Source organism: Danaus plexippus, assembly GCF_018135715.1.
Source record: "Danaus plexippus chromosome 3 unlocalized genomic scaffold, MEX_DaPlex mxdp_25, whole genome shotgun sequence".
In the NCBI taxonomy this organism is placed as follows: Eukaryota; Metazoa; Arthropoda; class Insecta; order Lepidoptera; family Nymphalidae; genus Danaus; species Danaus plexippus.
The window spans coordinates 2,969,193-2,983,015 of NW_026869844.1; the positions used below are offsets into that span (position 1 = coordinate 2,969,193).

General features: G+C 29.7%; 1 protein-coding gene across 1 annotated transcript in view; it reads right to left on the bottom strand.

The window, feature by feature from the left end:
- Positions 1–666: 666 nt before the first annotated feature.
- LOC116765347 (neuroligin-4, Y-linked-like) overlaps positions 667–13,823 on the bottom strand; it is a 35,769-nt gene continuing 22,612 nt past the window's right edge. The window contains exons 3-11 of the mRNA XM_032654807.2: positions 13,236–13,453; positions 8,036–8,188; positions 6,923–7,123; positions 6,315–6,813; positions 6,088–6,178; positions 4,994–5,167; positions 4,064–4,215; positions 2,723–2,841; positions 667–2,426 (exon numbers count right to left, since the gene is read on the bottom strand). Of these exons, the coding sequence (XP_032510698.2) occupies positions 1,435–2,426; positions 2,723–2,841; positions 4,064–4,215; positions 4,994–5,167; positions 6,088–6,178; positions 6,315–6,813; positions 6,923–7,123; positions 8,036–8,188; positions 13,236–13,453 (2,599 nt within the window). The 3' untranslated portion in view covers positions 667–1,434. The remainder of the gene's footprint in view (positions 2,427–2,722; positions 2,842–4,063; positions 4,216–4,993; positions 5,168–6,087; positions 6,179–6,314; positions 6,814–6,922; positions 7,124–8,035; positions 8,189–13,235; positions 13,454–13,823) is intronic.

Consider the following 13,823-nt stretch of genomic DNA (forward strand, 5'->3'; position numbering starts at 1 on the left):
AGTATTTTAAATTTCAACAATCTTTTACTATTGAGGAGAATCATTTTTTTTCATACATAAATTTGACATGGTTTTTATTAAAAATTATACTGGAATAATTAATTTAAAAAAAATAATGATGTAACAAAGTTTTTTGTAAAACCTATTTATTTAGTAAACGAGATCACTAAGTAAAAAATCTGTTAAGCATTTGAAGTGCTTCGTATTACCCCTGTACTTGCGTGTTATTTACAGCAATCCATTTACAGCTAAGCACCTAAGAGAATGAATTTTTCACTAGCTTTTTTGTATTGTATTTGAATTACATATTCTGTCTTTCTTCGAAACAATACAAAGATTTTGTAAAAAATATATATATTTGTTTAAAACAAATGTTATCTAATGCTATTTACATCATATTCAAGTCAATAATTTAAAATTTGTAATCTTAATTTTTTATAACAAATAGTAATCAAGCGACTTTTATCACTCTTAAAATTGAAATAAGAAAACTTTTTGTAGATTATTTGAGTTGCTAAGAGTCTGTATGCAAAACGTGAATAAATAAATAGTAAAATGATAAAGTTTTGTAGACTTCATAATGTGGCAAACATAATTTATTTTTTGAGTTAAAAAAAAGAGATATGTATAGGTATTTCTCAATGGGTTTGCTGGTAAATAAAATAATTTTAAATTGTCATGATTTTATTCATCTTTCTCTCGTTATCTCATACTTGTCATAAGATTCGTATTAACGGTTAGATATAAGTATTAAAGAAAGATACAATTAATGAACCATTACTTGAATACACACAAGAATAATTTTAATATGACATAATATTTAAAAGAATTAAACAAATCAATACACGTTAAGTATTAAAGCGTCAAACGTTAATTGCATTTTGACATTTTACAACTCATAATGTACATTTTATAATTTACTTCGTGTTTCAATAATAAAATTCTGAATTTTCATTTCAATTATAAATAATGATCAGGTTCAATTGGAAAGAAATCCTCAACCGATGTTATTACAGGAAATTTGACACGTAAATTTTATTAGTTACTTTTACAATGATACAGTCTTTAGGTCCTAAACTATGTACAATGACGTCATTTTAAATGACGTTATACTAGAGCCAGAACAATAAGTATTTTAATGTGTTATTAGCGATTAAAATTATTACAGATTAAATTTATAGTGACATTATTTATCCATGTTTTGTTTCATCCATTCATAATGGTAACTGCCGTATTCACAGGACTTTCCATTCAGATGACGTCACTTAAATCACTATATATCTATAAACTTTAAAATGTTAATATCGTTCGAGTTACACGTAACAGTTTATTTACACAAAATTTCACATTGCGATATTTACAACCATGCAGTACAGTGAGTAGAGAAATTTTTTTACCATCACTTTATACATAATTGTAAATATCCTCCATTTCTCATACGTTCATTTCGGACATCGCGGCTTGCGGCACTCGGGATTTTTGAGAGAAATGTTGAGAAGGTGGTGAAGAGGAAGGGACCGAGCCATTTCCTGATGTTTGAGATTGCCCTGTCTGTGCTTGTACGTCTGGCAAGTTGCTACTGCTCATGAACGTTGCATTTTTTGGTAGAGTCATACAATTGGATGGGCTACAAATTTGATTCTGATAACTGAAACCCACTTTTCTTGGCAACGTCGTACATTGTCCCCTATTCGTCGGACTGGATTTTTGAGCCAAATTGGACATTTGTATCCCAGTGTGACAAACGTTCGGACAGTTTTGATTTGTAAAGTGGTGAACACGGTTTGTCATAGAGATAATAGCATTCTTGTCTTGATGATCGATGTCCACAATTGTGCTGGAACTTTGTGAATGTCCAACGAAATAGTGAGGGTGTTTCGACGATACACTGTCAAATGTCGAATTCTGATTTCTCTTTTGCTGCTGCAATGCCTTTACTTGCAATCTTGTTTTATCACGCTGATAATAAACGCCAGCAAATATCAAAACGTTTAGAATTAACAGGGAGCAGCCAATCGCGATAGTGACACTCAAAGCTGTGGAATACGCAGTGTAACCAGCAACCTCTAAATTGGATACGTCTTGCGGATGCGATATGTTGGTCTGACTTTGAGTGACAAGCGAGTCGGGTCGGGGCGACATGACACTGACGCATGTGGTAACGTAAGTTTCTATTGTGGATGGTATATCTAATAATGTAAGATTGGGACGTCTGTAGAGTTCAAGAGTGGGGTCGTAATAGTTGTAGCGAGTTAGTGGATCGGGTCGGACCAGTCCGTCGTATAGTTCAGGATCATTGTGGTTACGGAAGAGGTTGTGTTTAGCGACAACGTCTTTCATTCCAGCGCGATGTATCTCAGGAATGAGACGAAGCCAAACAGACAGTTGGTGTGCACGATAGTGATTTTTCATACGAGGCTTCATTCCTGAAAAATAATTGTCGAGTTATATCTTTTCATAAAATTCAATTCAATAAAGAAATAATTACACTCTTTAATTTCTTTTGGTAAACTGAGATTAAAATAAAAAATACTTATTCATGTAATTATATACTTGAATATTAAAGTCATAATTTAGCACCACTGACGTTATTTAGTAATTACGTTTGATTTACAGTTATTATGTATAAAATTTTATGATTACACAATGAGAAATGGTTAATTATTTAAATAATTTATATAAATAAATCTCTACAGTTTAATTAAATATCGTAAAAAAGTACCAATTTCTAAATATTTTTGATGCAACGTATCATACTCATCCCAGAAAATGCTTTTAAATTTGTTTCTTTCTCTTGATATCGGTAGGACAGCCTCCTGTCTTTGGGCTTCATTGGGATTCCTTAAAAGTAATTATATTTGTAAGATCCATTACAAACTATACATTACAAAATAAACAATTCGTAGATAAAAAATATTGTATAATAATAGTTCATCATAATTTCGATAACACAGCTATCTTAAGCAATATAGTTAAGTGTCCATTGTGTCCATGTCCACTTTATATTCTGCTCGAGGACTTTTATCTACCGATATCTTTATAAAAGTAAAAAATCAATGAAAGGCAGATATTCCGGTTTTAATATCTTTTAGGATATTTGAAAAAGTAATCATATTTATAATAATAATTTGTAAACTTTTATGAAAAAACAATTATGCGATGACTTTCAGATTAAATTAGGTGATTAAAAACTTTCTGTGGATGAAAAACAAAACTATAAAGAATATTTAATATTTTTACGTGTTCCTACACATTTAAATGAAACTAAATTTTTCGGATACAACCCTTTTTTTGTTGATGAAAGCTTTATTTTAATCAAAACTATAAATTTTAGAAGTGAACATGAGAATCGGAATGGAATAATTATAAAAGATAAATTAATTATCATAATGCAACAGTTGTGTATAAACGCCGGTGGCACAAATGGTATTATATTGGTCTAAGCGCGGCCAACCCCTACATTGAGGTCAGGCTGTATGGTAGACTGATAATAAGGATAATAATTTTATATTACATCTAGATTATATTTTTAGAATGGTCCCTTTTCCGAGCAATATATAAAAAAAAAGTTTCCTGGCGTATTTCTGACCCACGGTTCAATTTCATTCACCTATTTAGTCAACATCATTAAAAAACTGATTAATTTTAATGAAACAATTTAAAAGTAATGAAATCATTAAATTCTCGTAAACAATATTACAATAAAAAAATCGCAGATAGCAAGTCAATATAAATACTTTTGTTTTATTACAAAGGCAACGAACCAAACAAAGTTCAGACCGGAGAATAATTTACCATTTTGTTACCATCGAAGCGAAACGGGAAGTTGACTGTTAGCTTATATTTCATTGTTTTGTTATTATTGGACAGTTCTTTAACAAAAGATTTTAATAAAAGAACTTAAAACAGAAAAAATATATGTAATTATATTTGCTTAAAAAAACTTAATGACGTTGGCTTCTATAAAGATAGATTTCGTAAAATATATTTTGCTAATATTTTTATTCAAACATTTAATATAGTGATATAATTCTTTTTTAAATTATGCATGTTTTATACGTACCCAGTCCTGACGAAGTTACCTATGTAGAGAATGAAAGCTTCAGATAGTGCCACTTCCGATTTTGTGTAGTTTTTGGGAAAGTGTCCAAGTCCTTCTACTAATGGCGCGCCAAATAAATACGGCAGCTCCTCACCATGTACAGAACCCATACGCTACAAGAAACATTTTCACAAAAGCGCTATTTATAAATTACTAACAACATTTCAAGTTGTAATTCTCAAAAGAAATTTATTTGTTCTTTTTATAAATAGTACGTTTGTATGAAAACTAATTTAAAATTGTGACGTAATTATTATGGAGTAAAGTTCGTGAAATTTCTTATATGTGTAAAACAAAACAAGAAAACTCGGTTTCGATCATCAATCACTCTTCCGCGTCTTCGGACATCCAAATCGATTTGAAAATTGTAACATTCATTGAACTATTTCAAACTAAAATGACGAATGCTTTCAATATACGTTCCGGTGAATAATGAAAATACATTTGCGAATGGAGAAAACAGGTCAAACTTTTTTTTTTTTTTCAAGGATTATAAATAATAGAGCAGTTTCACATATGCTCCACTTTTTTAAGCTTAACAAAATAGTTTTTTTATATATATACGTACATACAAAGCAATGTTAGGAATACTATTAGGAATAAAAAAATACTAATCACTTTTATAATCAGTAAATTTGTGATTCTTAATAGTTTGCAAACAAACAATGATGCAGCAGTAAGTAAAAACTGCTACAAAATATTTCCAAAAATTAAATAAAAAAATATGCTGATCGTATCGGAAGTTTAAGATGTGAATAAATTAAATAGACTTAAAAATGATATTTTAGAATACAATACAAAATAAAGTATGAAAAAGAAATATATAAAACAAATATATTAAAGATAGAAATCGACAGCAATCTAAAGAATCCAAAACAATTTCACACGTACCTGCGGGTAATCGCCGTCCTTCGTTTGATAATCGAATACATAAAAGAAGGTATTTGGTCCAGACCCGATAGAACTTTTGCTAACACTCAGAAAATCTCCCGTTTGAACTAATGGAGCAACATATTGGGCATCTGATAGCGCTAGCACTGCCGCATCCCGAGTATTGATTGGATGCTACCGACAAACGTTTCCTGAATTAATGGGACTCGAAAAGTTGTTTAAAAGATTATATTTAATAATAACCTGACATATTTTACGTAAGATTTTTTTATGGATCCAAGTAAAATTAATATGACCGTCTCCTTAAAAGAGATTTATCAAATAAGATTTGGTTATTATGGAAGCACCATGTTTCGCTTTGATTAAAATCAGATTACATGAAATCTAAGACTTAGTCTAAATGCCCTTAGAGATTAAATAGAAAACTTAGCTTTGCAAGGGACAAAATAATTAAGGAGATAACACAAATTCATAGTTCACTGAAATAAATATATTGTGCGTTTTTGCTGTTATTTTCTATAAGCTGGCTAAGCTCGGAATCTAAATTGGTGCCAAATGACTTTTGTTTGCAGTTTCATCCGTTTCCAATATAAAATCTAATTCAAATGGAAATCGTATCAATCCAACCATATCTAGATTTTCAACCACCGTTGTCGCTATATTCCAGAATATAGCGACAACGGTGCTATTACGCTTTGCTTCTAAAATTTTTATCATCCGTTAGGATGGTGATAGTGTTTTCAAATTGATTATAGGTTTTGGACCAGCTGATATAATTTTTTCCTTTTTTTGTATTTTGACACTCGATAGTAGCAAATTTCCAAAATGTATCACACTGTAGTAGGCAATATTATATGTTTAAATTGAACAGAATTCGTTAGTAAACATGTGTATATTTTAAAAATACAACTAAGCAACTGTTATTTCATTTGGAAAAGTTTTGCAATCTATATTCGTTTATTTTCGCATCACGTGTATTAGTACGTAAAGGCTGGCCGAAATACTGATCAAAATAATAATGCGACAGAAAAGAAATTGCCAATCTTTGGTCTGGTCCAATTTATTGTTGATGTAATAAGAAAAAAAAATGTTACCTGAACCGTTCTCTCCCAATCAGTGTACTCATTGACAATAGTAAAGAATATTTCACTTAGATGATATGTGTAAGCATTTCTAACGTAAGTTCTGAAAAAAAAACCAACGTTGTGAAATAATAATACTATTAAACGGATAAAACATATTTTAATTCACAAAAAAATATATATTTATAGTATTGTTAAAATTATATGAATACCCATTTGTTGTAAAAACATCTTTTTACCTTATTATTCTGTCTCGTCTCTCTCCTTCAAATCCATTTTGTATATCTTGAGCCGAAAATTTCCAAAGGGCTTCGCTCGTTACTACTCCGAATAACAGATCATATTTATTTTGCCCGCCTCTTATCCCGAAAATCCTATCTCCACTCCTTTTGTCCATTTTCACATTGTTGACACCGGACACACTAGTGAACCCTTGTAGGTCATTTGGAATGAAGAAAGTTAGCAATTCTTTCGCGTAATCAGTTTTTACAACAACTCCGTCAACTGAAGGTCCGAATGCTGTGAGATAACTCGGCGTGCTAATTTCAGCAGACATTAACTCTTGTAAAGGTACTTCTCTGAGGCAGTCTACGATCAATTCGTGGTCCTTGACGATATCTTCGGGAAGAGTACAATTAGATTGCTTAGCGAGTTGGACGGAATAACTAACAGGATCTTCTACAAGTGCCCAAGAACTCAAAGCTGACCCAGATAGTAAGATTGCTCGATGGAAAAGTCCTAAAACATTTTATATAGAACGTATATATTATTTTCTCTTCTTATTTAATCATTTTATTAAGTTTTTCTTTTTAAGTTTTACCTAAAAGTTATCTAATATTTTACTAACCCGGCATAACAGTTGGTGATATCATTAGAAAATTTATACATGCAGCACCTGAGCCGTGTCCCAACATAGTAACATTTCCAGGATCACCTCCAAATAGGGCGATATTCTGTTGAACCCAATGTAAAGCCGCTATTTGATCCATCAGTCCGTAATTTGCTACTCTCGCTTTCAAATGTGGTATAGGGTTTGCATTAAGGAATCCTGATAATACACAGTTGAATTTTTAACCAGTATGAAAATGTAGGCTCTATTTTAATTTATTTCACAAAAGCAGTCGTTTTTAATTTTAAAATTAAAAAGCATCTTATTGAAAGAAATTTATATATTTCATTTTGTTTACATAATTATATATCAAATCTCTTTAAGAAAATTTGGCAAATATGGCAATGTGAATATTGGACTATTTTCGTCTCTATTCCATATTATTGTTCCAAAACATTTTTTCCATTACAGACAATCCACATATTGTTAATAGAATCACAACAATAAAAGAATTTTGTTTTAATTTTCTTCAGCTTCAATCTAATTATGCATAGCTCTTGTGCGATAGCTTCGTCACGTTTCACTCTGCTTAATTAAACATTTCTTGTAGCGCTTTCAATGTCAACTTATGTTTTTATATTCATACAAATCAGTACCTTATGACTTTCTTGTAAAGTTTATTTTAGTTTAGACGTGAATTCACTGTAAGTTTTAATGATTTCATTTCCACCATATTTTAAGGTACGTGTGCATTTAGAGTGTTATATCTACAGGGAGTTGAATGATCTCGCTATTGTATTAAAATTTTGAATGGATTATAATATTCATATTAACTGGAAAGGAGCTTTAAGAACGTTGATGGGAAGATCAAACATTATTTTGCGGTATAAAAAATAGGCGTAAACAGTTTTTGAAGGAGGCATATGACATAATCATACACATGGTAATGCGAACAGTTAGTCACAAGATGTTTCAAGACAGTTATGAATGGTATCACTGTAATACATTTGTGTAAGGAAAATTCTAAAATAGGTATCTATAAACAAACATGAGGCTTCGCTTAAGATATCGTATGTGTAGATTGAATTGATTAGTTGAGTATGATGTTGTCAATATTCAAACAAAACATACCCAATATGCCTAGTCGGTAATTAATAGTGATGACCACAAGCCCCGCATAACTGGCGAGAACGGCGCCATCGTAGACATTCCCGGAGTTCCACTCAAACGACTCCCCGTGAATGAATATCACCACAGGGTATTTGGCTTGGAGTGTTGGACCAACTGAATGAAATTTATAAATATGTTACACTGACGATTCATAATTGGATTTTTTTTTAAGAAACATAATTTTACAGGTGTTGCTTGCATATATTTCGAAAGACATAAGTAATGAATTTCGTTTATCATATTAAAGAGCAAGTTTGATACAGTTATTATCATACATGTATACATTAAAAAAACATTTAGTAAACAATTTCATAGTCAAAACAAAATAATTTAAAAATAATAACTAGCGTTAATTTATGTTATATCATTTTATATTAAATCTAAGCCCTTGAATATGAACCGTTTTCAATAAGTTACCTGGTTTCAATTGAAAACTGTCCGTGCAAACTATAAGAAACCTTCGATCCGATAAAGTATCACGCGTTTAAATCGAATACGACCCAGATAAAAGCCAGCCCCGAGTCTTCAAAGCCACCTTTGTTTATTACTGTTTCGGATGACAAGAGTCAAAGTATTCATGATAAACTATTGGAAACATTCCAACAATATGAAAAACGTCTGCTTATTGAATATGAATGTTATATTTACCCTCACACTATTTATAATATTATAGGACCTCATATAGAATGAAATTTATAGAACAACGCATATGCGTTCGTATATATATATTAATTAGATAAATAATTGCTATAGAGTTTTTAATGCTATATGTACATATTTTACTTTATATAGTATTTTCAGCAATATTTTCAAATAAAAAGCAATAGCTGTACACTAAATCAAGCGCTGTATTGACATAAAATAAAAATATACAGATGATTTTTTTTTTCGATGCACTGACGTGAGTTACGTCGATAAATTTTTACTGGTTTACAGCAAATACAAAATTTATAAACCATATATGTCTTTGAAAATGTTAACCAGTTTATACTCGATAGATATTATCGTTTTTAAGGTGTTATAACACAATTTCACTATTTACAACCAATACTGTTGTACGGCTTAAGATATAGTTTTGAAACAGAAATATCTAAATGAATAATGTATTTATATGATGTCTGACAAAATGCCTAACAATAAATCAAGTTAAAAGAAGCCTAAATAGAACAGTAATGTAAAACAAATATTTGTTCTGTCGTCACAACGCATTGTTCTCCTGCCCTACTTTGTTTATTTCCAAGCATAACATTGAAACATAAAATTCTATAGCGTACATAAAGTATATGTTCAAATAACGAATACATCAGTAGATTTGTATATTTGCATTTAAACATTCTAATACGCAATAACACACCGTTTGTTTTACAAAAGGTGTTGGTAGAGGTTTTGCTGGTTGACTGCACATTTGTTTTCAGTCAGATTAAAATGGTAGTTAAGAATATTATATGTATATGATATAGGTATATAGGATTAGTGTTAGATTAAAAAAAAATACATTTCTAATTCCCATTGGTTCGTTCACACTTAATGATGATTAGTTTTAAATATTAATTATAAAATAATTTAAGTATACTTTCTATCAGCTAATTGAATCTGTACTGGTGGTATTATAAACAAAGAATGTTTAATGGAAACCTATAATATAATAAGTATTCATTAAAGCGACCATTGTCGAACAGTGGATGATTAAAATATCGTAATAAAAGAATTCAACCGGCACTAAATTTTAATGTCAATATACTATCGGAGACCGCCTTTGTGAGATTTTAATCATAGTTTACAATAGTAGATATTTGCTACAATAGTTTAGATCTCTGCAAAGGTACAATGAGCGTCCAGCTTTCACGTAAGTGATTACTGTTTTTAAGTTCTTTATTTAACGAGAATTTTGTCGAATCGCTCCAGAAAAGTTTTGTGAAAATCGATAGATTTTTTAAATTAAGTTTAAGTATTAAGGTTAGGAATGGTCATGCTGATATAATATGAATAATGGGTTAACACGCTTCAGTGGCACGTTATCTAAGAGTATGTTGCTTAGAAATACAGTTTTAGTTAGTACATAAGGATAAAACACAATTTTTACACATCATTGATATTACGCTTAGGTTAAAGTATAAAGTTATTTAATTATATTTTAATTTAATAGTTTGATTTAGGGCATACTACTCTTCATTGTACCTATTAAATTAGCTGTATAGAAGTCGGTATTGTCACCACCATTCTACAAAGTTTGAATTGTAAAAAATAAAAGAAAATATAAAATAAATACTTTAAAACTTTTATAAATCAACTTTTATCTGAACAACTAAAAACATACATTTTTGGAGTAATCTCTTTTCAGGTCGTGACCTAATTCAAGCCCGTGCAATAATATGTAAAGTTATTTTCTTACAATTGCAACACGAGAGAACATTTCTGAATTAAAAATAAATAAAAACTTTTTCGAAAAATTCACCATTTATTCAAAATTTTAAATAGCAGTCATACCTATTAAAATACGCATAATTGAATTAGACACAATACAGTTAATCAGTGCATAATTATATAATTAATTTATATACATATGCATAAAAATAAACAACTAAAAGATACAATCATATGTAATGGTGATACCTCTTCCGTAATTGGTTGGCTACAAAGCACTCCATACACAACGAAATATGGGTCGCGTTGATGTGACGGTTTATATTTGTATGCAGATGAGTCTAGCTTTAGACGTAGTTTACGTTTCCTCTCACATATCACTGTATTAAATTCCAACGACTGACTGGAACTGGATTTGACGTAATTATATGATTTAGCTTTCTGATCTGGATAGTGTCGGTTAAACGAACTGTTTGTAATTATGATCACGATCACATAAACATTGATATGCTAAATTACTAATTTTGCTGCATACATTTTCATGTGCTAGCGAAGTGCTTTACTTATAAATCGATTTCATTCATTCTATTATTTTAGCTTCAAAGAGCATACAAAAATTAAGATACGACATACGAATTATAAATGTCATTCATAATTTAATACTAATAAATTTCTCACATTATTTCATATTTTATATTTTTTAGTTCCGTAGAAAGGAAAAATAAATCTATTTTACTTTAAACTTGCTTATATCATAAACATGCATGCATGCAAGTATTACAATATTAACATATCATCGCTGTTATTTATAGCTTATGTAAAAATTACCAGTAAACAGAAAATTTTGTAATATATCACTAGACTGCACAGAATAAAATATTTCCACGACAAGCAATCAACGAAATTGCAAGCTATTTGTAATTTATGATTGTTGGAAATAATATTGTATTTCAACAAAGGAAACTCGGAATACTCGCATATGTATATATATATGTACATACATGTACATATTTGTGAAATAATTTTTATCAACCTAATATAATATTTAACTCCAATGAAAAAAGGTAAAAGAATACTAAAGAATTTAATATGATGTCACAAACTTCATCGGATTTGAGAAAAACTTTTAAACTAAAATTATAAATTTTTTTAAAAATAAATTTTCAAGAATTTTAATGTCTTTAACCGAATTTAAACCGTTATATATGACATTGTAACGAATTTTTTTCATTGTATTTAATAAAACTTAAGTATGTATTTGTTTAATTAAATTCTGTACTAGTAAAAATATCTTTCCATTGAAATTTTCGCCACCTCGATATTCGATGAAGTAGACCAAATTTGAATTTCGTGCGCTATAATTAAATATACTATAATTTTTAATACCAAAATCTTTCCGCGTCAAAATTTAATCAGATTTTGGTTAAGAATTCAAAGATATAATTGTCACAATAAACAAATTAAAAATAAATATATATATTTGGTAGTTTTTCTCGCATTTCCTACAGGAATACTACATATTATGTAGTTTCTTTCTTACATATATAGCTGTCCAGCTGTGTTGGAATCAAAACCGTTTCAGCTTATCTAAGTTGCTTTTCAAAAATAAAATCAACGATGCGTACATTTTCTATTTCAAAGATAGCGTTGGATGCTGTTTGTGGGAAAGTATTGGATGAAATTGTGCGTATTTGCGATACCAAGCACATTGTGTTAAAGTTCACCGCTCGATGTGAGAAAACGTGTAAGATTTTGTTTTATCATATATTTTGTACTAAGAAAACTTTACGAGGCTATTGAGACCATGTCATGAATTTGGTTTGGTTGTATTGTTTAAGCCTTCCAGTTACTTATTAAAAGTAATAACATTCAGACATTCAAATACTTAAAACCAAGTCAGCGTTACGTAAAGTATGAATATAATCCCACTTTGAATTAGTCAAAATAAAAAGTACAAGTCAAGTTCATACTACCGAGTTAAAATGTTAAAGGTAAAATACTTGTAAAATTATGAGGATGAATAATTAATATCTGGTCAGATTTAAAACAACGTTTTGAATTTAATCACTTTCGTTCAGCCAAAACATTAATTAATTACAAAAAAAAATCATAAAATTGAAAACGAAAACATTAATTGTGGTCACTTATCTTAAAAGATTTATTATTTTGTTTTTTCCTATTTTTATACAGAAGTGTCAAATATACTTAACGTTTATTAGAGAAGGCGCAATTTTGTTGCGTCATTTTATTTTGTAGGATAAGTGAAACTAGCATACACTTAACTCGTCGTTTGATCTATTTATATGCATGTTAAAAAAATACCAAGTTTCTTTTCTAAACAAAAGATATATGGAATATTTAAAAATGTTTACTAATATTTTTCGGATTACTATGCGTTTTTTATTATTTTAAACACTACATACTCCCGACATTTCGGTTACTTTGCAGCAATCGTGATGACGGGCAGACGAGATGTGAATGTCTCAGTCTCAGTATGTAGTTTTTTAAAATAATAAAATACACGTAGTAATCAGAAAAATATTGGTTTTATTTAAATGAATACTTACGAAAGTCTTAGATGTAATTAAGACTTATCATATGGGAAAAATTTATAAAAAATAAAACTCAAAGAATTTAAATAAATTCTATCCAATGGTCTTGGAGTGATGCGCACTCGACTGCTGACCGGTAAGCCTCCTGTGTTTAATTTTTTAATATACCACAGATTAGATTTAATGTTGTGGCTGATTTACTTGAATATTATGTAATAAAAAATATAAAGATCTAGTAAAAATACCTTGAACTGGAGTGTAAATATTCATATAAAGACAATCTTCACTTTGATTTTTTAGTCTCGGCAGCAATCTCCTCAAATACTCCAGCCTGCCTTTTGGCATCCTCTCCAAAGTGATAGTCTCATTTGTGATGTCTGGCAGACGTTGAGGACAAACTGGTCCCATTTGGTCAACTGTCCTCACTTCATCCCATGGAGCTGGGGCTCGTGTCGGAGCGAACCTTTGAAATAATTATGATAATTTAGGAAATATTGACGTACGATTTTTTAGGATACTCAAGAAAAGGAAATATTAAAATTTTTCATTGGTTTTATACCTATCTATTGAAATTATTAAAGTTTTACTAAAAATTAATTTAATACAAAATGTACGACAAAGAAACATCTATAATATTCACAGGTACTATTTATTTCCAAAACCCTGACTTATAAATTATTCCAAACTATTGAGACTGGACCCAAACTTTGGTATTAATCTTATAAGTCTATAGGGGAATGTAATATTTAAACACATGGTACATGAATCGGTATTTAAATTTAAATTATGTATATTGCAAGTAAAAAAATATGTTTTAAGTACAACAAAATATC